This window comes from Thunnus thynnus, chromosome 11, assembly GCF_963924715.1.
Source record: "Thunnus thynnus chromosome 11, fThuThy2.1, whole genome shotgun sequence".
NCBI classification, from domain to species: Eukaryota; Metazoa; Chordata; class Actinopteri; order Scombriformes; family Scombridae; genus Thunnus; species Thunnus thynnus.
The window spans coordinates 7,952,785-7,975,743 of record NC_089527.1 but is presented as its reverse complement, the minus strand read 5'-3'; the positions used below and the strand labels follow the sequence as shown (position 1 = coordinate 7,975,743).

General features: G+C 38.0%; 2 protein-coding genes across 5 annotated transcripts in view; one reads left to right on the top strand and one right to left on the bottom strand.

Annotated features, from left to right (window-relative positions):
- The window catches only part of LOC137192391 (PTB domain-containing engulfment adapter protein 1), a 90,780-nt gene extending 70,651 nt beyond the window's left edge, over positions 1 to 20,129 (top strand). For 3 of the 4 annotated variants that reach the window (XM_067603026.1, XM_067603028.1, XM_067603027.1), the window contains 10 exons: positions 5,690 to 5,751; positions 9,850 to 9,921; positions 12,930 to 13,028; positions 13,191 to 13,328; positions 13,563 to 13,679; positions 14,861 to 14,947; positions 15,762 to 15,992; positions 16,189 to 16,327; positions 16,495 to 16,589; positions 19,274 to 20,129. In XM_067603026.1, the coding sequence (XP_067459127.1) occupies positions 5,690 to 5,751; positions 9,850 to 9,921; positions 12,930 to 13,028; positions 13,191 to 13,328; positions 13,563 to 13,679; positions 14,861 to 14,947; positions 15,762 to 15,992; positions 16,189 to 16,327; positions 16,495 to 16,589; positions 19,274 to 19,345 (1,112 nt within the window). In that variant the 3' untranslated portion in view covers positions 19,346 to 20,129. The remainder of the gene's footprint in view (positions 1 to 5,689; positions 5,752 to 9,849; positions 9,922 to 12,929; positions 13,029 to 13,190; positions 13,329 to 13,562; positions 13,680 to 14,860; positions 14,948 to 15,761; positions 15,993 to 16,188; positions 16,328 to 16,494; positions 16,590 to 19,273) is intronic. The other variant, XM_067603029.1, reaches the window with a different exon arrangement.
- A 306-nt stretch (positions 20,130 to 20,435) lies between these two features.
- The window catches only part of LOC137192390 (collagen alpha-2(V) chain-like), a 46,072-nt gene continuing 43,548 nt past the window's right edge, over positions 20,436 to 22,959 (bottom strand). The window contains exon 54 of the mRNA XM_067603025.1: positions 20,436 to 22,055. Within this exon, the coding sequence (XP_067459126.1) occupies positions 21,909 to 22,055 (147 nt within the window). The 3' untranslated portion in view covers positions 20,436 to 21,908. The remainder of the gene's footprint in view (positions 22,056 to 22,959) is intronic.

Sequence of the window (22,959 nt, the reverse complement as noted above, 5' to 3'; positions counted from 1 at the left end):
AATGGTCCAATGTACTGGTGATTATACAGTAGACGAGGACAGTGCAGTGTTTGCCCTAGATTTTCTTGCAGCAGTGGGAACTGGAGTCTCTTAGGTATTTTGGTAACGTTTCCTCAAGTTAACATAGAATTATACATACAGTTATAGTAAAACTATCCTAATTGCGTGTCTCAACTGCTGAAACAAAACAAAGGAACGATTTGTCATGTTCATTTTCTTCATTTATCTAGTACAGCGAGAAACCTGAGAACTGTCGTCAGTCGCCATATGTCACATAAGGTCACAGATGTGCTTCAGGCACTTATTCATCTGAATTGTGATATTCACATCATTTTTAGGATGTTGTATTTTTTTTTATTATTGAGGTAAGATGTCCGCTATCCATCATTATGATTGAATCAACAAAATGCAGCCATACAGAAAATTAGATGCAGAGGATACACGGGCTTTTTAATTTCCTTTGGGCCAAGTTAACTGAATTGCCAGACAATATAAATAACTAAGTGTAGCTCAATTCAGAAATGTACCCTGCAACTGTTTTTAATATGATTGTAGGACAAATAATTTAATAATGCTCTTTTTTGGTGGTGTAATGTATGTGTGTCTCGTTGCCTTGTACTACAAGGGACACTAAGATATAAAAGGAGTGTCTGTGTCATTGTCTGAATGTCTGCTCAGACCATGTAGGTTTATTCAGGCATATGACCATGATTATGGATCATGGGCATTTACTTTTCTGGCTCTGTCTAATCTGTATTAGCCCTGAACCTTGAATTACTTCGTACCAGCAATGTTTGCTGCATTTGTTCTTCGCTTTATATTGAGTGGAACCCTTGAAGCTTGTGATGTTTAGGTTTTACTGTCAGAGAGGTGATGGTTCAGTTTGTAAGGACGTAGATTGCAGTGTTGTTGCATTTAATTGCATTAAACTGCAGAGAGGTGGTGACATTTTTGTCGATCGCCTCATTTGTATTGTATACAGCGGAGACAAACCCATAGTGAGATTCTCTCAAAGGATGCACTATTACTGCTTCTATGTCACTGGAACATTTTGCATAGCCTTTTTAGTATTTAACCCAGCCTTCATACTGTATCTGGATGAATTTTTGTGCCCAGACAGTGGTACAGTTTAAAAATGAAATGCTGTATGTCAAAGTAGCCCACTTTTCTACTGGGTCTCAGTAAAAGTGTGGTAAAGGTCCTTTCTACTTGGAGCCCATTTGAAGTTGTCTTCTGCATGATGGAGAACTGTGCATACCCAGCAAATTCATTGTGTGTCATTGATTGAGCACTGCAGTGAATTAAGCTATTGCCTGCTCATGTCTTGTGGCCCTATAGAAAAATTGTGCTCTTACAGTGCAGCACTCAAGCTCTAAACAGTGAGGGCTAAATGTGGAGAATCTTAAAGAGGAGTGACCACAACACTTTAGCAATAATAATAGCTCTATGTAAAACCTTGTATATAACTCTTATTGTTGTTATTAGTGATGCTGGTGGTATATTAGAACTGATATTAGTGTCCTTTATTTGTATTCCACTTGTCCCTCACATGTATATAGAAGGTGAAAGACTGCAAAGTGCCACAGTAAAAGCAACCAGATAATTTGAATAGACAAATAGACAAAGAAAGACTCAATTTCGTAAATTTGGAGGACATCAAACACATTTTCTTTGGAAATTATTTGCAATAGCACTGGTACATATTCTCCTGGAATATATCTTTTGAAAGCATCTTGTTTGCCAGTTTAAAGCAGACCCTTTGTACATATTATATAGATTTTATTTTTACCTGTGGAATTTTCTCCTTGAACTAACTTGCAGTCTTGATAAAGCTGAAGACTTTGTAATAATATATAATAGTTCTTTAAGTGGAGGAGCACTTGTTATCTTTGGATTCCTGTCTCATTGACATGAAAGACTGTAAGCACCCTTTATCCCCCCCAGTTCCTGAATCCACAGTAGAACATGAGATAAAGAGGTGTGAGATAGAGCAAAATACAGCTGTTAGTGTGGAGATAAGAAGAGATCATGAGCGATATAGGTCTAATAGATCAAAGGTTAACTTCATCCACAAATTGCCGTGTGTGCTGGGTTTTTTTTCTGTGCAAGGTGTCAGTCTCTTTTGCTCCAGTACATCACAATTAAAATTAGGTTAGTCCAGCAATGCAGGTTTTGTTCCATGAAATGAATTATCGATTGTAAAAAGAGTAGTACTGAAAGCATTATTGCTAACATCTCAGTCATAACTTAGTGAAATTTGATGTGTGAACTGCTCAACACAACATGTAAATACAGTTTGTGGAACATTTGTGTAGCTACTCTCAAAAAGTAGATAAGATCCATCACTGCTCCTGGGCTTTTTATTTGAATTGCTTAGGAATCATTGCTAGCTTAAGGTACTTATTGTTTTTTTTGTTGTAGTTGTTGTTTTTTCTTTTCTTTTTTTCCCTCACACCAAACGATGAACCATTTATATCTGTCTACTTCATTCAATTAGAGCAGGTGTCATTGGGCAGTGTTTTAGGCACCAGTGAACAGACTTAGAGTAGAATAGATCAAGTAGGTTTTGAAATAAGCCAAATGTTTTCCCTGTATGCTAGAAAAAACATTTAACTTATGTTAAATGTTTTTATAAACTTATGTTTTGAAGCCTTTGAAATGAAACAAAATTGTTACCGCTGACAAATCTCTGGATTTCAGGGTGGAGGATAGATTATGTGTCAGAAAACCAACTACGTAGAGAATTCTATTTTATTTTTGTTTGAAGCTTGAAGACTGGAGTCCAAATTGGTGTAACATAGTTTTGCATTGTTGCAAGCGTGAAAAAGATCTCAGGGGGTGTACAAATGTCTCTAAAACACTTCATATAAGAACTAACCATGGGTCTTACATTATATGGTCGCTGCCTAATGTAATCCTCACTTGTTTCAGTAAGGGCTGGAAAATTATACTGTTTTCAGAAGAGACCCGCCCTCAAGATGTGAAAGCAGAAACATGAAGGCAGCTATTGCTAATAACAGTCGTTGCTGGAGTGTAACATGCATGAAGGACTTGTGACCTTTATGCTTTCACACTCGCTAACTGCTTCTCCAGGAAACAAGAGAGCACAGAGAAGCAATGTACTCCCCATCTCTAGAGAGCTGTGTGAAGCACACTCCAGTTTGACAGAGAGGCATTGACACTTTTCATGCTGTCATCCCTTGAATGTTCCCTCATCTTCATCCAACACTTGACAACTCAGCCACATAGACTGACCTTCAGACGCCAGCTCATCCTCACGCGCCAGCAGTTAATCATCCCTTCGGGCGACCAAGGCATCACTTGCAACTTTTGCCACTTGTGTTGTGCTCATGTATTTGCTATTTAATGCTGCAAAGAGAAAGAAAGAAGTATGCCTCCCCACCCTTTAATCAGAACAGTGTGTGCTGACGCCTTGAAAAAAAAAATGCCAGCCTACCTGCCATGCCGCTGTGTCAGCCTTCACCACTCTCCTCCTTTCTCTGTCCTTTCTTTTGGAATTTACAGTTTCTTTGCCTCCTTAGTTGTACAAGAAAGGAGAAGCTAAATCATCCCTCCTTCAACTTTCATTCAAGAGTCCCACTAGGAAATTGATTGCACTTTGGAGGAGACTGCAAGGTGCAAGCAGGGATAATCTCATTGCACAGCTGTTAAGTAAACTTATAAGGAGGACAATTTAAGTTGAGGGAAAGGCTTATGTTTACCAAAGGTATAAAGACCGCCATCTTTGCATATTGCTGTTTCCTGTGTTTATTCATTTCCTGCCATTACAATAAACTGCCGTAAATTAAAAGTTTGCCCATTGGTTCCCTTGTAAATAATATGCAAACCAGTCTCAGATCAAAATGTGTAATAGTTATGTTAGTCATCAGCGCAAAATATGTTAGTTTCACAATAAAAGCTCTAAAATTGTGAGATGCCTACGTTTTTTTGGCGTATTGTTTTCTATTAGCCTGTGTCCAGGTCACATGACTGTCAAGGTTCTGTCTGCGAAAACAAACAAAATGGCTGACATAAGTTTCCTGCCACATTCCTGTGTGTAGCTGGCAGCTGTATTGTTGAGTTATCAAGGGCGCTTTGTTGTGAAACAAATACGTTTTGCACTGTGGTTCAATGTAGTTATTATACACTTTGATGTGAGACTAGGTCGCAATATGTTAGATTAGCAAACCTAAGCAATCATAATTAAGCAAATGCGGAGCACCAAATTAACACTAATTAGAATAGACGTTGAATTCATCAAGCTACTCAGCCAACAACGTCATGTACACAAAGTCATTAGCATACTTATGCAGAGGACATGGTAAAGTTGATTCACATCTTTTTCACCTTGCAATGCCTTGATTAACACAATCAACATACAGGAGCAGAGTGCACTGAGGTCACAGTTGTGCATCTTTTGTCACAAGATTCATTAACAGGGCGATAAGCCTGTACAAATGGGAGATAAAGAAAGAAAGAAAAGAATCCTTAATCAGTGGATAATTAAGAGAATGCTGGAGACAGTATAATGGGATGCTTTGGGTCGTGCTATCAATGACCCAAAATGATCTCTGATCCGCTGCTCACTTTGTGTTGGTGTAATCTTCAAAGGCAGTTGTTATGGAGATTTTTAAACAATTCATTATCTGTGTGTACTGAGTGATAATAATTCAAAAATTATATTCTTAAAACTCAAATCGTTTGATGCTCATTTTTCATTGTATTTACCCAGTGAAATAGTTTTGAAAATACAGTATTACTGCTGTTGATTGTTAGTGGAATCTGTCCAGAAATAGTTGTTTGGTGACCTTCAGGTCCACATATAAAGCACATTGTTATTTGGTTTATAATGAATATGGAATGTCCTGAATGTACGCAGAACATTCAAAGTATGTTCAAATTGAAGGCAAAGAGAGTTTTTGTTTTCCTTTAATGTGTAAATTTGACCTCTTCTTTATCTTGTCTTAATAAAACATATAAACATTTTCTACTCACTCAAATGCATCCTCACATTAATTAGCGCCACCTAGAGCGCATTCATGTCCGTTCACCTCCACTTGCGCCTTTAAATTTACGTCAAATGCAATCGTGCCACCTCTAAACATCGCTGTGAGTTCAGTCAGAACACGCCTTGTGATGAAGCTCACAGGTTCGATCACCTGTTCGTCAGGACAAATCAGGGTTGGCAAGTGGGAAGAGCATTTGTCCCTGCCTAATTACCACTGCTGAGGTGCCTCACATTGCCAGGGCCCTTAACCCCACCTGCTGCTACAGTGGAGCAGCAGGTGGGGTCTGACCAACAAATCAGACTGCGGTTGCACTGAGGAACTTCCAGGTGCAAATGTGTGTGACTGTATGAGAGTGAGGGAAGGTGTTCCTGAAAAAGAAGCATTGCACTCATTGAACCTATCCTGGTTATGTAAAGATTTATATATGAAATACAGATCAAATAAAAAAATACTTTCATAAGACAAAACTCCAATCTTTGATTCCTATTTTATGCATATTTCAGTTTTTCTGTGATGTCAAGGTTTTGTGTATGTGCTTTGTTTTACAATAATCAGTCCTCACATGTTTAATTTTGTGGTATTTACCCACTTATGTAGTTAATTATACCTCTGCCATGCCTTATTGAATGAAACCATTGATTACGACTGCTTTATTGAGTAAGTTGTTTGTATCATTTCAGATAAATCATGGATGCACACCCCGGAGGCACTGGCCAAGCATTACATACCCTACAATGCCAAGGTATGTTTCACCATCTGACTGTGCACTGTGAGAGCAGTGTGACTATAAAAAAGTCAAACAATAAATGCATTTTGCTGTTAAAGAATGGTGCGAGGAAGCTTTTATAGCAAAACAGATTTGCCACAGAAACAAAATAAACAAAACAAAATCTTTCTGTTGTGGTTTCACCTCTGTTTGCCCTGTCAAACCGACACTTCTCAGTCAGGAGATGCATTTCTCTTGAGACAACCAGGCTTTTCGTTGATGGCAATAGCAGCTCAGTCCGTCCAGCAAATGAGCTTTGCTGTCTCTGGGTTTGCTTTCATCAGGTGCCTACATTTTCATAGGAAGGCACCTCATGGAACACCCCTTACCCCATTTAAATTGCTAATTGCCACCTTTAACACTGACATATTTGACAATAATAATTTAGATTTTTGATAGTGATGTATTTTATTTTCTTCCTAGACTTTAAGTATGAGCTGTCACAGGGCTGATATTTCCTTATTTATCTTCCAGAGCAGCTGTTTTCCTCAGTTCTGTGGAAAGGGGAAAATTCCCCATGTCAAAGTTTAATTTTAAAAGAGTTTGTCTGTGTTTTATCCATGTTGATCTGTTTATTTCTTAAGGAATGTGTTAGTGAGGGGGTGTTTCTGTAAAGTGACTCATGCTTCTGTCAAAACCAGCCAAAACTATCGGTCCTGACACAAGCATAACTTGGTACATTTGGTCTTGACTGGAAACATGGCTAGTTACAAAACACTTCTTTAAAAGTCTTTTTCAAACATCCAACAAACACATCTTGAAGGAGGACTGTCTCACTCGGGGAGCGCCTCCCTGTCAGAATAGTTTTCTGCTTCATTTCAACAAAGAGTTTCTCTCCTATGAGGCACAGAAACTGTCAGCCAACATCCCGTGCTTCAGAAATGTTATGATGGAAACGAGGTGGAACTCCAAACTACCACATCCCCCAAACTGCTGAAGCTCCCTCAGTGTGTGCAGCAAAGAAGCAGAGGGAACTGCCAGAAGACATATCTCTGAAATCAAAGCATAATGTCAGTTCCCATAGTGTCTGCATATTGTCAGTTTTCACTGATGAGTTGACTGTTTGTCTAAATTTGCTGAGATCTGAATACACATATACACTCATTACTGAAGGAATTGGAGGGAATGAGAGAGTGTCAAAGTGCTGAGAGACTGTGTTTGGCCTATTCTCCCTGGTTCAAAGCACTCAGAATTGTTGAATATAAGCTAAGTTAGCAATTTTTCTACATATTCTTCTAGTTAGTAAGTGTAGAATCCCTCCTTTTTCTGGGAATTTGGGGTTATTAGCATCATTTTAGGGAGTTTATATAGTGCAGTTGAAAACGTACACATGGTGGGTATTTTCAGACTCAATATGTTTGACTTTGACTACTTTTACACCGACAAAACTATTAAGAAATTAATGATTAAAAATTCTGTCCCCACAATGTTGTTTGTGGCAGCACTGAAAGGGCTTTGAAACAGTATTCAGACCTTTTGTGCTGAGAAATAAAACAGTAATGCTTTTAGGGTTACAACTAACGAGTAATCAAGATTTTCATTAACTGATTCGTTTTGTGATTATTAATGTTTACTCCATAAAATTTGTAGAAAATGGTGAAACGTGTCCATTATAATTTCCCAAAATGATATCTTGACATTGCTTGAATTGCCACCAAACAGATTTTTGCTTAAAAAAACGGCTGAAATGATTCATCAGTTATCAGAATAGTTTATTCATTTTCTATCGATGAGTCTACTTATTTTTTCAGCTTGAAATGCTTCATTTCTCAGGATTCAATAGTTTCCTAGAAAGTTTCCTGGAAGGAACTGTGTAATTTAGTGGTAATTATTGGAAAAATAGAGACCAAGCTCTGAGACGTTATTATTATTATGTTATTTTAGGCCCTATAAGCTGATTTTCAGAGAAATATCCTTCAAAGAACTCCTCCATTTTGAATAAAACAAACAGAAACATTATATGAAACATTTTTTGAAAGTTTTGGGAGGGTTTTTTGGGGAGGACTTTGATATGAACTCAGTATTTCTAAAATCCTGGCAACTGGTGTATACTGTGTGCCAAATTTCCAATATCATCAGCATATCACAACCGCAACCATGATTTTGTCAGACCAGGTGGAATATTCCTGTTATGAATCAAATTTTGATGACCATCATAGAAGCTTTTTGTTGTGAAGAGACTGTCATCTTCTTCTGTAGCCCATCTGTTTCAATGGTCTGACATTTTGGTGTTTTGAGATGCCCTTCTGCATTTGACTCTTGTACCAAGCTGCTGTTGGTATTTTGGGGGCTCAGCTTGAACAGGTTTTTGCTACCCTCTAATCAACAAGTGTTATTAACCTCGGGACTACAGCTGGCAAGATTTCTGTGCTGCTGCAATTTGTGTGCTTGGCATCGACAATCAGAGCGCATTCACAAATGACATAAATTGCCCTTTACACAGTTCCTCTTCTCCTTTTTTTTGTCAAAAAAAGTCTGAAAACCTTTCAATCAGGAGTAGAAGGCTGTACATAGAGTTTAGCTCTGAGCTCTTTATTGTGCCATCTCAATGAACTTTACAGACCTATCACAAGGTTGAAATCTGTGTGTTCTCTGTGCATATTTTGTTTGATTTGTGTATTGAGAGTGCACAGTCCCTTTCAGCTAAAGTGTGAATCCTCACTCTGGGGAATTAGCAGGGGATGGTTTGTTTTTCAGCTGCATGCACCAGTTGATGGATGAGCCTCCGAGCTCGGTTCGCCTTGTGAAACCTCCCCAGTCAAAGCCCAGAATGCACTGGTCAGGAACAAGTGCTTCTCCATTCTATTCTGGGCATCTGTCAGCGGCGCTCTCAGACATGTCCTTAAGAGTGCAGAGTACATTTGTCACAGCGGTGAAGAGTGCTGACACTTTTATATGAAACCTCAATCAGTTTTCTGGCCCTATTGATAAGTGCCATTCTGGTGGTGTCTCTCCTGTCTCATTGCATTTAGAGATGTGAAAAGTTAATGGCTCCACGTAGACACAGAATTCCACTGCTTGTTATTCACTTCATGGCAGGTTTAATTAGTTACACATTTTGAGAGCTTTCTTAATTCTGTAGACATTTCTATATTACTATAAAACATCAGCAAAGGGATCATAGTCAAGAACACGAAATTGCTGTCAGAATAATAATAACTAATTGCTGAGTTCATCAGTGTGGGTAACACAAGACAAACAGCTTATTTTGTAGAACCAACAGACCATGTGCAACACAAAAAAACTCACTTCTTGGCTATAGCATCACTCTGCATTAATACAAAGACAATATTTTGCAAGCCAAGCTGCAGATTGTAGTAGACATTAGCAAAGCCGAGTCATAGAAGGCTTCACACAGATTTGTTGTACACAATCCATCCATGAGCTACGTTCCAGTGGGAGACATTGTTATTTTGTTTTTTCCAACCTTTAAGGGGCTGACACCAGTGTTTATGAAGTCTGATATTCGAACAGGCTACTCGCATTAAGCTCAGGAGGCACTGAAGCAGTGTGTGTGACTGGAACAATTACTAGCTGCTCCTGCCAGATGGAAAGCACGGTGTTGATGCACAAAGGTTAATGGCTCCATCTGTTGGAGGGTGGCAGAAGTGCTGCTCCAGTATGTGTGTTTGCATGTGTGTGTGTGTGCGTATGTGTGTTTTGTGTGTTTTGTGCATTTGCATTTGTCACATGGATAAGGCATATGCTTTGGTACATTAGCGAGTGAAATCGTGTTTATGCCTCTGAAAGATGTGAGCAGGAATAATTTGATACAAACACTATCGACATTCATTTGATCTTAAAATGACAAATACAGGATGATAATGGCTCAGATGTCAGTGATTTGCATGCCAATGTAAAATATTAAATCTTTATCCATAATTAAGATTCAATGTGATAGAAATCTGCTCTCCATCTTACCACCAATGAGCACAGTCTATTTCTATTCCCCTGATTTATGTCTTTTATGTCTTCTCTTATGTCAGTTAATGCACCAAACTCTTATATGCAGCACAGTATATATTATGTGTTACTGTCATAACATAGATGTATGTCTTTATGTCCTCTTTCCAGTTCCTTGGAAACACAGAAGTTGAAGCCCCAAAAGGCACAGAAGTTGTTAAGGATGCAGTCAGAAAGCTAAAGGTAAAAGCCCGTCTCCAGACTAAGCTGTAGCCTAGAGGGCAGAGTGTGTGTTCTTGAGTGACCAGATTAGATAGGAGACTCAGAGCAGGTACTGTGGGAGTGCGTGAGAATTGCTCCCCCACCTCATCAGCTACTGGCAAGGTGTCCTTGGAGTTTTTTAGCTCCCAAGTGTGGATGCCTATAACTGCTGGATCAGCACAGCTGTGTGTTCAGTCAACCTTCTCTGAGTACATGTAAAATTTAATTAAAAAAATTAAATTTATCTGCCATGAAACAGGTTGATTAGGATCGTGTGCTTGAATCCTCTAACCATAATTTATTCTTGAAACAGCAACATGCACGTTTTACTTTGCATGTTTTCTGACAGAACTCAGTGACACTTTAAAAAAAAAAAAAACTTGACTCTTAATAATCTCCATCACTGGTGCCTCATATGAATTAGATGATCTAATTAGGTGCTGCTGCCTACATTTGCATATTAATGGGGAAAAGATTTCTTGAAACAATATTATCCCTTAACACTAAATTACATTTTTAGTGTAAACACCACTCATGTCAACACCGGTGCTATAGAAATAGACATTAATGAATGCATTACATTGCATCGAAGCTGCTTTATCATATATTAACAATTGCTTAAATCACTGTATGTAACAAGAAAGGTGTCTCTTGTAGTGACTAACCCTCAGAGAATCACCAACTCTGCAGTTCCTCTCAGCTCTGTGGAGCTTTTCTGCTTTGCTTGTAGGTCTTTTTTTTTCTTTTTGGTTCCACAAATTCCATTTTCATCAGCCTTGTTTCCTTTTCTGAGGCTTTGATAATCCCACTGTACACTACCTGCCCCGCAGTAAAGGGCAGACAGACAGGATTAGCGACAAGCTGGTAAACATTTGCTAGATATTTCTGAGGGAAATATCTGGCAGAGCTAAAAGGAGAATGAATATTGGACTTTGCCAGGTGGCCAGTAACCCGACCGTAAATGAATACTAATGTTGCTCTGTTCCCATTTGATGAGTAAATGGACAACTCTTCTGTATAACAGTAAGTGAGGTTATTCTCAATGTTAATATAAAAATATTGTTAGAACAGCTTGAGGTGGATATACAATGTGTTTGAGTTTGACCCCAGAGACCAGGCTTCAAGTCCCATTGCATTACCAAAAGTCAACATTGGTTTTCTTTAATGAGTACATATTTATCTCCTTATCTTAGTAGAAGCCTTAGTTGCCATATGTCAGGGCTGCATCAGCATATGCTCAGTGGGTGATTTTGGAAAGCACTGGCAAACACTCTTATTTGTTATTTAAGGTTTTAGTTTTCTGATGTAGGGCCCAGTTTCAGTAAAATTCCCCAGTGAATGACTCTTAAACTGAGTAACTTTCAGGTCCACAACATTAGTGAAATTTAACCAAGCTAGCAGTGCTAGCCTTGTGAACAGCCACAACTCAGACAACTCTCCTTTCTCACAGCTTCATGAAATGTGGCTGTGCTCACTGCCTGCTGGCCTCTCCTCTGTTTTCTCCTGCCAAGAGTTGAATCTGTGAGGCCACTTGTAAGGGAGGCTTGTTTTCCCAAACCCATACCTCCATTGTTAAATTACATTTGATCTTGAAAGTCTGTTTGGGGAGCAAGGCACCATAGTTACACTCCCAGATACACTGGCAGTCAGGACAGGCTAAGTTATCTTTCCAAAGATAAAGCGAAATGAAAATAAGCGTTGCAAAAAGAGTTGAGAGACAGCCTTCGAGGACATGTGTTCATGCTTTTGGTGAAATACTGCAGTGTCTTATCAGTCAGCACGATAACTATCAAAGTGTTAGAGGCTGTAAAAATATTACAGTATCTTGTTTCACAAATGCACACACACTTTCTCTGTCATCACATGGCTTCAAGTTGGTAAGTAAAATCAGGCAAAAGTTAAAGCTGCAAATTCCTTATTTTTACATGTATTAATTACATGCAAGTGTCCTTATATGATATGATACAACATCTGACAGTGACTCCCCTTTCTAGCAGACATTTTCATTATTGACCTAAACTCATTGCCAAGTCATGTTAGTATTTATTTCATTTGGCTCAGTAACTATAAAAGACTTCAATTTGTTTCTGGCGGTGCTTGAAAGAACGACCCATAAAACGGATCATAGATTTGCCTAATTTCCTCATCTGTTAATTTCCTGTAAAACACTTAACCTTATGCTTTCCTTAACAAATTCTCATCCCCCTTTTAAAGATAACATGCTGCCATTTATGTTTTTTTCTGTGTTGTTTGGGACTTCTATTAATTTTATTGTGGTAAATGTTCCTTCAACTTATGCAAAATTAAAACTGCGATTATCAATGTTTTCTGTAATGACACTTGATCCAAAAGTTGTGTTATGTAAAAAAGGGGTCACTCTATGAACCCAGAAAAATTGTCACCCGACTTCACCGTCATAGCCTCTTTCATCGCAATGTTTTCGTTTTATGGCGACTTTAGTGTTTTGGTTCACTCTTACTGCTCTCGTCGGCAATCGTTCGCGGCTGTAGCAAACAGCTGTTTTTCATTTATAGAAAAGCTTTAATAAATCCACTATAAGCTACATTCCCAGCACCACACAGCAGAGAGACAAACTGAGAGACTTGCTGGTGAACACAGTGGAGCATTTAGCAGATATTTCCCTCAGGGGTTGGTGGAGACCAAAAACAGAGCTAGAAGGAGAGTAAATATTAGATTTATATTTGCCAAGTAGACAGATAAATGGCTCAAGATAAATGCTTAGGTTGTTCCATTCATTCTGGATGTGTTAAAACAAACAAAAAAAAACAACTATTGGCTAACATGTTCACTGTATCAACTTAAAAAGGAGTTTACAGGTTGGTCTGCTTCCATCTAGTGGCTAAAATGTAATTACTACAGCTTTAAAGCATGTACGCTGGATACTAAAGATGTTTTTTGACAGACGTTGTGCTATTTCATGTCATTAGGCCACTGATAAGGTGAACTAACCTAATGTCTCCAATTGGCAGTTTCAGAGGCATATCAAGAAGTCAGAGGGGCAGAAGACCCCTAAAGTGGAATTGCAGATTTCCATTTATGGCGTGAAGATACTAGATCCCAAGACAAAAGTGAGTCCATACCCTATATTTTAAATTTGGATGTTTCACAGTTGTACTTGTAATGTTGACACCTGTTCTACAGACAACAATAAACATTGTGTAGATGAAGATGGAATTGAACATGATTGTAAAGTCAGTAAATAATAAATATGCATTGTGTTTGTTTTCCAGGATGTGCAGCATAACTGTCAGTTACACAGAATATCCTTCTGTGCAGATGACAAAACTGATAAAAGGATATTCACTTTTATCTGCAAAGACTCCGAGTCCAACAAACACCTCTGCTATGTGTTTGACAGTGAAAAGTGTGTAAGTGCTCTCTGCTTTGATAGTTTCCATTTCATTTCATTGAAACCAATGTAACATATTTGATACAATATTTATTTTTGACTTAAACAAGTTTTGATTGCTTTTACTTTAACTAGCTGTTGATATTTGCACATCTTTTAATCAACATTCAATGATGGTGTTAACTGTATAATCCTAGCTGCTGTGACAATTAGGTAAATATCATAGCCAAGTCTTGTTTCTGTCATGTTGCAGGCAGAAGAGATAACTCTAACTATCGGTCAGGCCTTCGATTTGGCCTACAAGAAGTTCCTGGAGTCTGGAGGCAAAGATGTGGAAACCAGGAAACAGATTGGAACCCTACAGAAAAGAGTACATCACGTCTCGTTGATTCAGCTTATTTGCTCTCACATAGAGTTTAATTTACTTTGAAAACTTGTACCATCATGCTGACACATTGATATTTCTATTAATTAATGCAGAGCTTGTTTCTATTGATTGTTTTAAATCACCCAGTGTGGACAATTAAGCCGTGTTGATGAAATATGTCAGTAATTAATATTAATGACAGTAAGCTCTGTTGTTAGAGACCCAGTCTGTAATTGGATTATTGTACACACTGCTGGAACTGTGCAGCCATCCCAATATAAATAGAGAATTATGAATATTTACATCTGCTTTACTCTCTACAACAGGAGTTAAAAAGACTTCTGTTTTATGTTTTAACAGTAATAAGCTTAATAAAATGTATTTCCCACACAAAGAATATGGTAAACTTGGCATTTAATCATAAATTACTCAAAAGAGATAATCAAAGGTAAAATTACTGTACATGTTCAAACATCGAAGACCATTCTTGACCTTGCCCAACTCCAGGTCCACATATTAGCTTTTCAAGTTTTTCACCATATCACAGTGTTTTCATCAGTGCGCAGATTTTGCACGGTTGTCATGGAGACAGACCTTGGAGACATGTAAACTCAGCAGGTGTTATGATTTCATCCATGGTACTTTTAGAACTTCTAACACAGATGAGAAGTCCTAACATTCATGATCAAACTACATGTTTAAAGTTTTATGGAAAGATTTGGTTGATGTGATGATAAATATAACATCAGACGATATAAATGTGTTTATTGTCCGAATATATCTTCAATATTTTGGTATTTCTGCGAAGAAGTACCTTTGATTTGCTTATTTATTTGATTCTATCAAAAGGAGAGTTATTTTATCTACACTATAAACTGTTTAAAATTTCATACATTTTTTTGACCATTCCATTTTTCCAGAGACAATAACGTTTCTCCAAATGTGATTTATTTAAACCATTTCAAAACCCACAGGATTATCTGAAAAAGGCTTAGACCTGTTTTTATTAGCTGATGAAAAATTACATTTTGGAAATATTGGTTTTCACAGGACAGAAACAGTATACTTTATCATGAAAAAATCTTGCCCCTCCACTATCTTTTATGAAGATTTCTGTAAAACAATATAAGACACCATACTGCTGTTTATCTATAATTTGAATGATTTCTCTTCTTTTTATGCAGATTCAAGAACTGGAAACGGAAAACTCTGAGCTAAAGAAACAACTTCAAGACCTTGAAGAACAGCTGATGATAGCACATGTGCCACCAGTAAGGACAAACCGCACGGACACACACCCCTTCAGTTAAGAGACTCAACAGATGCTACATACTAAATCGAGCCAAGGTTACAACAGCCACTGTAACCTTAAGTGACAATTAAGATATAGTGTTATTTGCTAAAATGTAGGGTAACACTAACACAAGTAGAGAAGAGGGATACAGCATGCAATATCTACCTAAACTAGCTAACATTAGCCACCATAAGCTAATGGTCGTACCACACCAAGTTAGGCTGCAGCAGCAAAACCCTTAAGTGTATTAAACTGAACAAGGGTGCCTTTTATTGCTTATGAATTCAACTTTTCATTTCATTCAAGACTAAGATTGGGTGATTTGTTATGTCAAAAGTCACATACTGTAGTTTCAATTTAATCGCAATGCCTGCTGAATGAACTAAAACAGTTTGCCAATGTAATATACCTTAAAATAAATTAAAATAATTCAAATGTTTCACATCAACCAAACATACACAACCACAACTTTTTGGTTCAAAAGTTTTTTTTAAAGTATTTTTACGGACAGCTGGGTTTGCTGATACTGTATAATGTGTGTGATTAAACTCAGGTCTTGAATGACCAGGTCTACCTGCAGGGAGTTGGTTGGGGTCTAAGCTATGTTTGAAGCAAAGTAATTACACACTTGATTGGTCGTATGAGGACTGCGAAACATACACCATCTAATTGGGGCAAATGCCAGTATTTGTGACAGCCTGCGAATGCAATTACCTGAACCTCTCCAGCTATATAATACTGAATAATATTGTTCCTCTCTGGTCATTTTCTGTGTGCACTCTTTTTCTCAGCCGCTGCACATTAACGCAGCTAATGAAGCGTACATGCTGCAGAGGCCTTCCTCTCTCTTCTGGTGTCACAGCATCAAGTCGCTCTCCTGTCTGGAGATCTCCTCTGTCACACTCACTCCTATGAGCTCGCCGGAATCCAACCTGTCAGCCGGGCTACTAACTCCTCCGCCTGCCAAACCCGCTCTCCTTCCTCCTAAGCCAACCGAGGGATGCAGCATCCCGCGGCCTCGCGTAAACACCCTACGCTTCTCTTTCTTTCTGCTCTGTCGCTTTCCCTGATGCCTTGTTATCTCTCCCCGCCTTTGTTCTTCTTTTTGTTTTGTGCTGTTTCTCCTGCTTCTGTGCAAAAATAGGTGTGTAGTTTATGCATGAGCAAACGTAGAAGAACTCCTGACCTTTTCTTAACCGTCTCTACCACTTTATACAGGCAGGAAGTATCTCCATGAAACCACAGTCTACAGACATTTTCGACATGGTTCCTTTCTCCCCTGTGACACCACTGATGCCCACACTGACCAGCAATGGCTGCCCACCACCACCACCAACCACATTGCCACCAGATATAAGTGAGTACTTACTTCATCACTTTCTCATCATAAGATTTGAATAATATTTTGTATTTGTTGTTTGTTGTTTTAGGATAATTGGTTTAGTGAGTTAGAATTGAGGGATTGTAGCTGGATTCTTGTTTTTTTCTGTCAGTATAATGTTTATCTGCTCCCTGTGTTTTTAGGGAAAGACCTGTTTGGTGCTGAGCCATTTGATCCATTCACCTGCGGGGCAGCTGACTTCCCTCCAGATATTCAGTCAAAGCTGGATGAGATGCAGGTGAGCGGCTGCCTGCGTCTGATTCCTCCACATAGTTTTTTTTTTTTTTTAGAACTGCAGGGAGGCTGGTTGAACTGTGAAACACAGGCCTCCTGTCTGTCCTATTATCAGCATCAGCACTTTGAAGATAAAAAAAAAATTCTCTTGCTTATACGAACACAGGGTTTTTGTTTTGTTTTTTTGCTTCATGCAGGATACCTCAGCCAAGCCTAACAGAGAACCCCCTAATGCTGTCTGACAGTGGTGGCATCACTGCTGTATAATGTCAGGACAGTTTGTCCTTAATTGCCCCCTTGTGAACCGTAAAGAAACACCAGAACTCTTGTTTATGAAAATGATTCATGTTAAAATAGATGGTGTTTGTCACAGCAGAGTGGTGTTTGTGCAGTAGAGTGGTAAAACAATTAGATGTGAGGGATTACCTAATTCTATATTCCTGCTTATATTTCTTTAAAAAATGCTGAGTACAGTAAATGTACAATTTAAATGACCTCAGCTGTGGCGAATGAGATTTATTTCTTTAATTACATTTATCAGGCATTCATTTAGAACTGAATTAATAAAAAAGTCTTTTTTGTAATACCCAGTATGTTTTATGCATTTCAATGAAGGAGCAGGTGGTAGTTGTAATTGTATTTTTGTGAAATCGGAACAAAACGAAAAGGAAACTGACAGCTATTGTTGTCAAGACTGTTGGTTTCATTTATTTTGTCGCTTACCAGAAGCAGCTGTAACCCTGCTGTCTGGAAGCATGAATAGAAAGTCAAACAGCAGCATTTCAGCAGGAGCTTGGAAAAAGTTTTAACTTTACTCATGTGAGTTAAATGGGAATGAAACCTTAAAGTTCATTTTGTTCATAATATTAGTTTAATGTTCAACTTACTTGACTCATTTGTCACTGACTCTCCCAGGATTGTTAATAGTTAAAAGGCAGGTTCACAATTTTTAGTCAGGTGTCCAAATGAACATTGAAATAGGTTTTTTCTTGCTGTAATCATTCCTCCTGTTCATACTGACTGTTAGAAGATCCCTTCATGATGCACTTACAATGTAAGTGATGGGGGACAAAATCCACAGTCCTCCTTCTGTGCAAAAATGTATTTAAAAGTTTATCTGAAGCTAATATGAAGCTTCAGTCCAAATGAGTCAAATCAAGTAGATATCTTTCAACATTACAGTCTTTTTAGTGTGAAAGTTCCTCTTTTTGTTACTATACTTCCACCGCAGCTCAACAGGGAAACACTGTCCGAGGAAACACAAAGAGGGAATTTGATGCTAAAAATGTGGCAGATATCCGCTTGATATGACTAACTCAGACTGCTGAAGCCTCATATAAGCTTCAACTAACTAAATGTCTGTGTGGACACACTGTGGATTTTGGCCTCCATCACTTACATCAAAAGCGCATTTGAAGAGGATCTTTCAATAGCCAACATGAACAGGAGGAATGATTACAACGAGGAAAACCTCTTTCACTGTTCATATGGACACCTGACTGTTGATGTAAGACAGACTTGAACAATTGTGAACCTGCCTTTTTAATTGGTTTACAGTGGAATAGGGAAGCACGACACTTTTTCTTCTCCCAAAAGACGGCATGACAGAAAAAAGTTTGAGAACCACTGCTGCAGCTTAGAACCAGCATGCAGTCGGACAATTATTACTGCTGCTGTTTATGTCAGATCCACAGCAGTCAGTCATTCTCTGTGGGTCTGCATAAAGCATGAAAATGTAAGGTAGTGAAGTATAGCATGATAAGAAAATAACGACTTCTGCAGCTGAAATGCAGTTTGTCGTTCAACCCTCCAACCCCAACTTTCGTGGTTCTGTTTGCAAAATAACTGTTAAACAATAACCAGTAGGAGGCAGTGTTGCATTGACACACTTTCTTGAGTCAAACTTATTCTTCTGCTTTAATTATTAACAACTGAATTCATCTCTTGTGCTTTTCACTTGTAGCGGCAGAGATGGTTTGTACTCTTTGCTCTGTGCTGTTGTGCTTTTGTCTTGTATGCTCTAAAGCCTGCCGCATGCTCTCATAGTTACAAAACCCACCAGTGTCACTTAAAAAAAACAAAAAAACAACTTCTTCCATCTTCTGTGAAATGTTTTCATCTTTTGAACAGGCCACATTGCACTTGTTATTCCAGCTCTTGCTCTGTAGTTGAAGAGCTTCTGTTATTTCTTTTATGAACAAGAACAGTGAGCAAATACTTTTTGTGCTGTAAAATTTCCTTTTGCATGAAAATCTTTAGAGGTACCATGATGTATTATATACACAGTGTTATCTATCAAGTATGCTTTTGCTATTGGGACCATAATCAAATCAATAATTCATATAAAAGAAAACACATTAAAACAGCTACAAGTGAATTTTTTACCAGATACTCAAGCTGAGGTTTCGCCAGTGCTTCCTCCATCAAGATGCATGCCTCATTGTTTCTGTTTGAGTTTATGATCTCAGATATAACGCATGACCAAGCATGACAGTGCAACAGTGTTGTACTCTTTATTTTGTTTAGCATTTCATTCTTTTTTGCCCTCGGATGTTTATAGATATTTTTATTTTCCCATTGCTTCTAATCTCAACATCATTCAAACTTTGTGTTTATCAACAAAACTGAGACATGTAATCTAAGAGAGAGTCACTGTTGGTCACAGCTGTTGTCTGGCTTGTCTTTCAGGAGGGGTTCAAAATGGGACTAACCTTAGAGGGCACCGTCTTCTCTCTGGACCCACTAGACAGCCGCTGCTGATGCCAAGAAGATGCTCTTTGTCGCGTACTTTTAACTCGTTTGTATGAAGAAGTGCCAAAATCCACTCCACAGATGAGTCGAGATGTCACACTTTTCATCTTGAGGTTTATATGCATTTGCATTTAGATTGGTTTTTTCGATATTTCAAGGTAAACTCAGATCCATTATAGAAAAGAACTATTTTTGTAAAAAAAAAAAACTTATGGAAGGAGTAGTTTTGAGTACCTTTGCTTGCACAGGCAATGAGAGATGTAAATAGTCGAAAAATGTCCAATGGTACACTCAGTGGCAGAATTTTCCTATGAGACAGTTTGTGTGTATGCACCATTTGAATTCTGTATTGTTAACACATTCCTGTTTGTATGCCAAACACAAGCCGGCAAGAAAATAAATGAAACCTGTATCATTAACATGAACTTACAGCAGCCTGCCCATAACAGCACATATTTTACTCAACAGTAATTCGCACGTTATGTTGTTAATTAATCCAATCTGACATTTTTTTTTTTTTTTTTGGCTTACTGATCTTTCTACCTGTTGTTTTTGGTATTGAATTGTGTTTTGTTTTTTTTTGTTTTGCATTTCACAAATTTGACTTGCCATCTCAGTATTTACTTGTCATATTTTTACTTTTATCATTTTAGTCTCCTCTTCTCTTGCACCAGAAGGCACTTTTTTGGGGGGGGGGACCTCTGTTCATACACAGTAATATTCCCATTATTTTACTTTTAGTTGCATTGACTTTGCTGTTACAGTTATTAAAGAAAAATGTTACTGCAAAAAATGTTACTACTCCTTCATTTATTGCTAACTATGATCTATGAGTTTCCTGTTAAAAATGTTTCGTCTTCTGTTAAAAAAGTTTTTTTTGTAGTTTGTGATTTGATGTGTCGATGCAGTTTGATGAGTAGGTCACTCTGACTTCATCAATCCATGTTCATTCTGTGGTTTTGACATCACATTTTCTTACCTTTTGTTACTGATTTTATGAGTTTCATGCTGCACAAAGGCTGAAAATATTCCGCTATGATGAAAAAAAAGTTTTATCAAGGACCAAATGAACTCATCTCAACAAAGAACAGGCAGAAAGAAGTATTTTCAACGTTTATTTCAAAGGATGAAATTCATCTGCTTCCAGTGTGGAAAGCCTCCTCCTCCTCCTCATTTCTTCTTCTCCTCTCTGCTTCTAGAGTGTTATCAGGCAGTCACGCCTCACAAAAGTTACAAATCTATAATAAATATACTCAAATAAGAACCAAATGGTCACAATAGCATTACTTGAAGGCACATTCAACAGCTCAAGTTAAAAAACAACTGTGAAAATATTTTAAAGTACATAAATGTTTTTTTTTGTTTGTTTTGCTTTTTTTTTAATCTACACATTACAGTATGTAAAATTAGATTTTGTGTGCAAAAAGACAAACTGAAAGGAAATGACCTAGCTATACCTGAATTAATAGGACAGGAGCTTGGGGGATTAACAGGCATTTGGTTTAATTTGTTGCATAGCAAGAGATACAAAGCAAACAGGCACTCACAGCCACCGTATTCTATAAAAAATGTTATAAAAAAAGATTTCAAGAGCATATAAGTCCAGGATACTGAAAGGGGGGGAACTGACATGCATAAAAATAGAATACTCTGTGCTACCTTAACTGTCCGATATTGCAGTTGAAGGAGAAAAAAAAAAGTTACAAATCACCACACACCACTCACATGATACCTCATTCGTCTCTCCATCATTGACAGAAAGATCTTTATTGGCATCCCCAAACCCTGCCCTGTACCGCGTAGCCGGGAGAAGTGCACAAGGATCACACTACTTACAAAACAGCACCTGTGAAACAAAGATTTACATGTAGTGTCATCGTTTCTCAGTTTCGGTGACGAGGTAGCTAACACTGAGGAATTGACAGTCATGATGTTTCTTTAATGCTCTACATGACCGGTACAGAGTTTCAAATAACTGGATACAGACACTGGTTCATCAAAACTGTCTGGAGAAAATACACGCGCTGGTGAACGCATCAGCGGCTAGATTAGTTTCCTCAATAGCACCACAATGTTTGTTTGTTTTTTTTTTTATATTCAAACATTAAAAATAAAAAAAAAAGAATAGACAAATCTATGAGATCGAGTAGTGGTGGGACAAAGCATTTGATAGGCTTCAGTGGAATGGTTTTGGGCCTATGAAACAGCAGTTATAATTAACATTTTAAAGCTTTCAGATTCATAAATCTTTGGTAACTCTTTGGACTCTGTTTTGTGAAATTAGATCTTTAGACCACAGTGAGCTTAGAACGCAGGAAGCTTGAAGTCAAACATACACAATAAGACAGAGGAATGATTCTGATTTTTTTTTTTTTTTACCAATTTATGTAAATTCCAAACATTCATCTAACTTACAAATCTTTGATGTCTTGAACTGGGTTGAAAGGCACAATAAATATCTTGCCACAGGGCCAGAATAGTCCTCAGTACTCGTATGTACAATGTGGCTGATCGCGTCAGCTGTCAGTTCAATAGTCTCAGGATTCTCCTTGACGCATCCCTGCTGACGATTTTACAAGAAGCACACAGGCCCGATATCGATGCCAAACTCTTGATTTGGGCCACCAATGTCCACAGGTGCAATATCCACAATGGGAAGTCTTGCTGTTTTCTGTGTCCTGTACTCAAACACTGTCTTGCCCCAGTTGCCATTTGCTTGCTGGAAAAGTGAAGACAAACAGAAGTTCAGTCAGTAACTTCATTGTTCTCTACAATAAGGAATGCTACATCTCAATAAAATAGTGAACTGTGTTTTAATGACTACACACACACAAACGCACACATAGGCATATTTTATAAAGCATTATTGCATCAGACAAATAAATCTCATCTGGGATTTTTTTTTCATGGCAACCTAAGACCTTTAGCATATGTTTTATATTTCCTTATCGTCAACAAATCCCTTGAATGGATTTTTACCAAGTATTGTCTTTGTGGCCAACACACTGAATTATGTGAATTATCAACACCTATTTCATATCCAGCAGACATGCAGCAACATCACCATTAATTTGGAGTTGTGTTTCTGGCCATCTGGCGACAGTAAGGCCAATATTCACTCTCCCTTTAGCTCTTGTTATAGTCTCTGGTGTTTTTTAGCCGCTAAATGCTGTGCGACAGTATGTTCACCAGCTAGTCGCTACCTTTATCTGTCTGCTATGAGGTGATGGACAGGTAAAGCATAGAATGTGTTAATCAGAGTTTTTTTGCTTTTTTAATTTTTTTTTTAGACTGTCTGCTACATCTGGAGACAATGCTGATGAGAGTGGTGAGAGTGAACCAAACAGTTAAGTTAAGAGCGCCAATTTACATACACACAGTCATTTGACCCATTGTTCTTATAAACAAATTGATTGCTGCAGCTTTAACATTTGTTAAAATGTTCCTTGAAGCTGCACAGTGGTTTTAGGGGATGGCTGAACCTCTTTGAAATAAAAGAAAATGTTCTATTTGTGAGCCATTTTAAAGTCTTCACTAGGAATGAATTGGTTTGAGGTTCTACAGACAGGAACACTTTGGTTTCTGTCTTTTCATGGGATTTGTTGACAGAAAATATAGAGCAT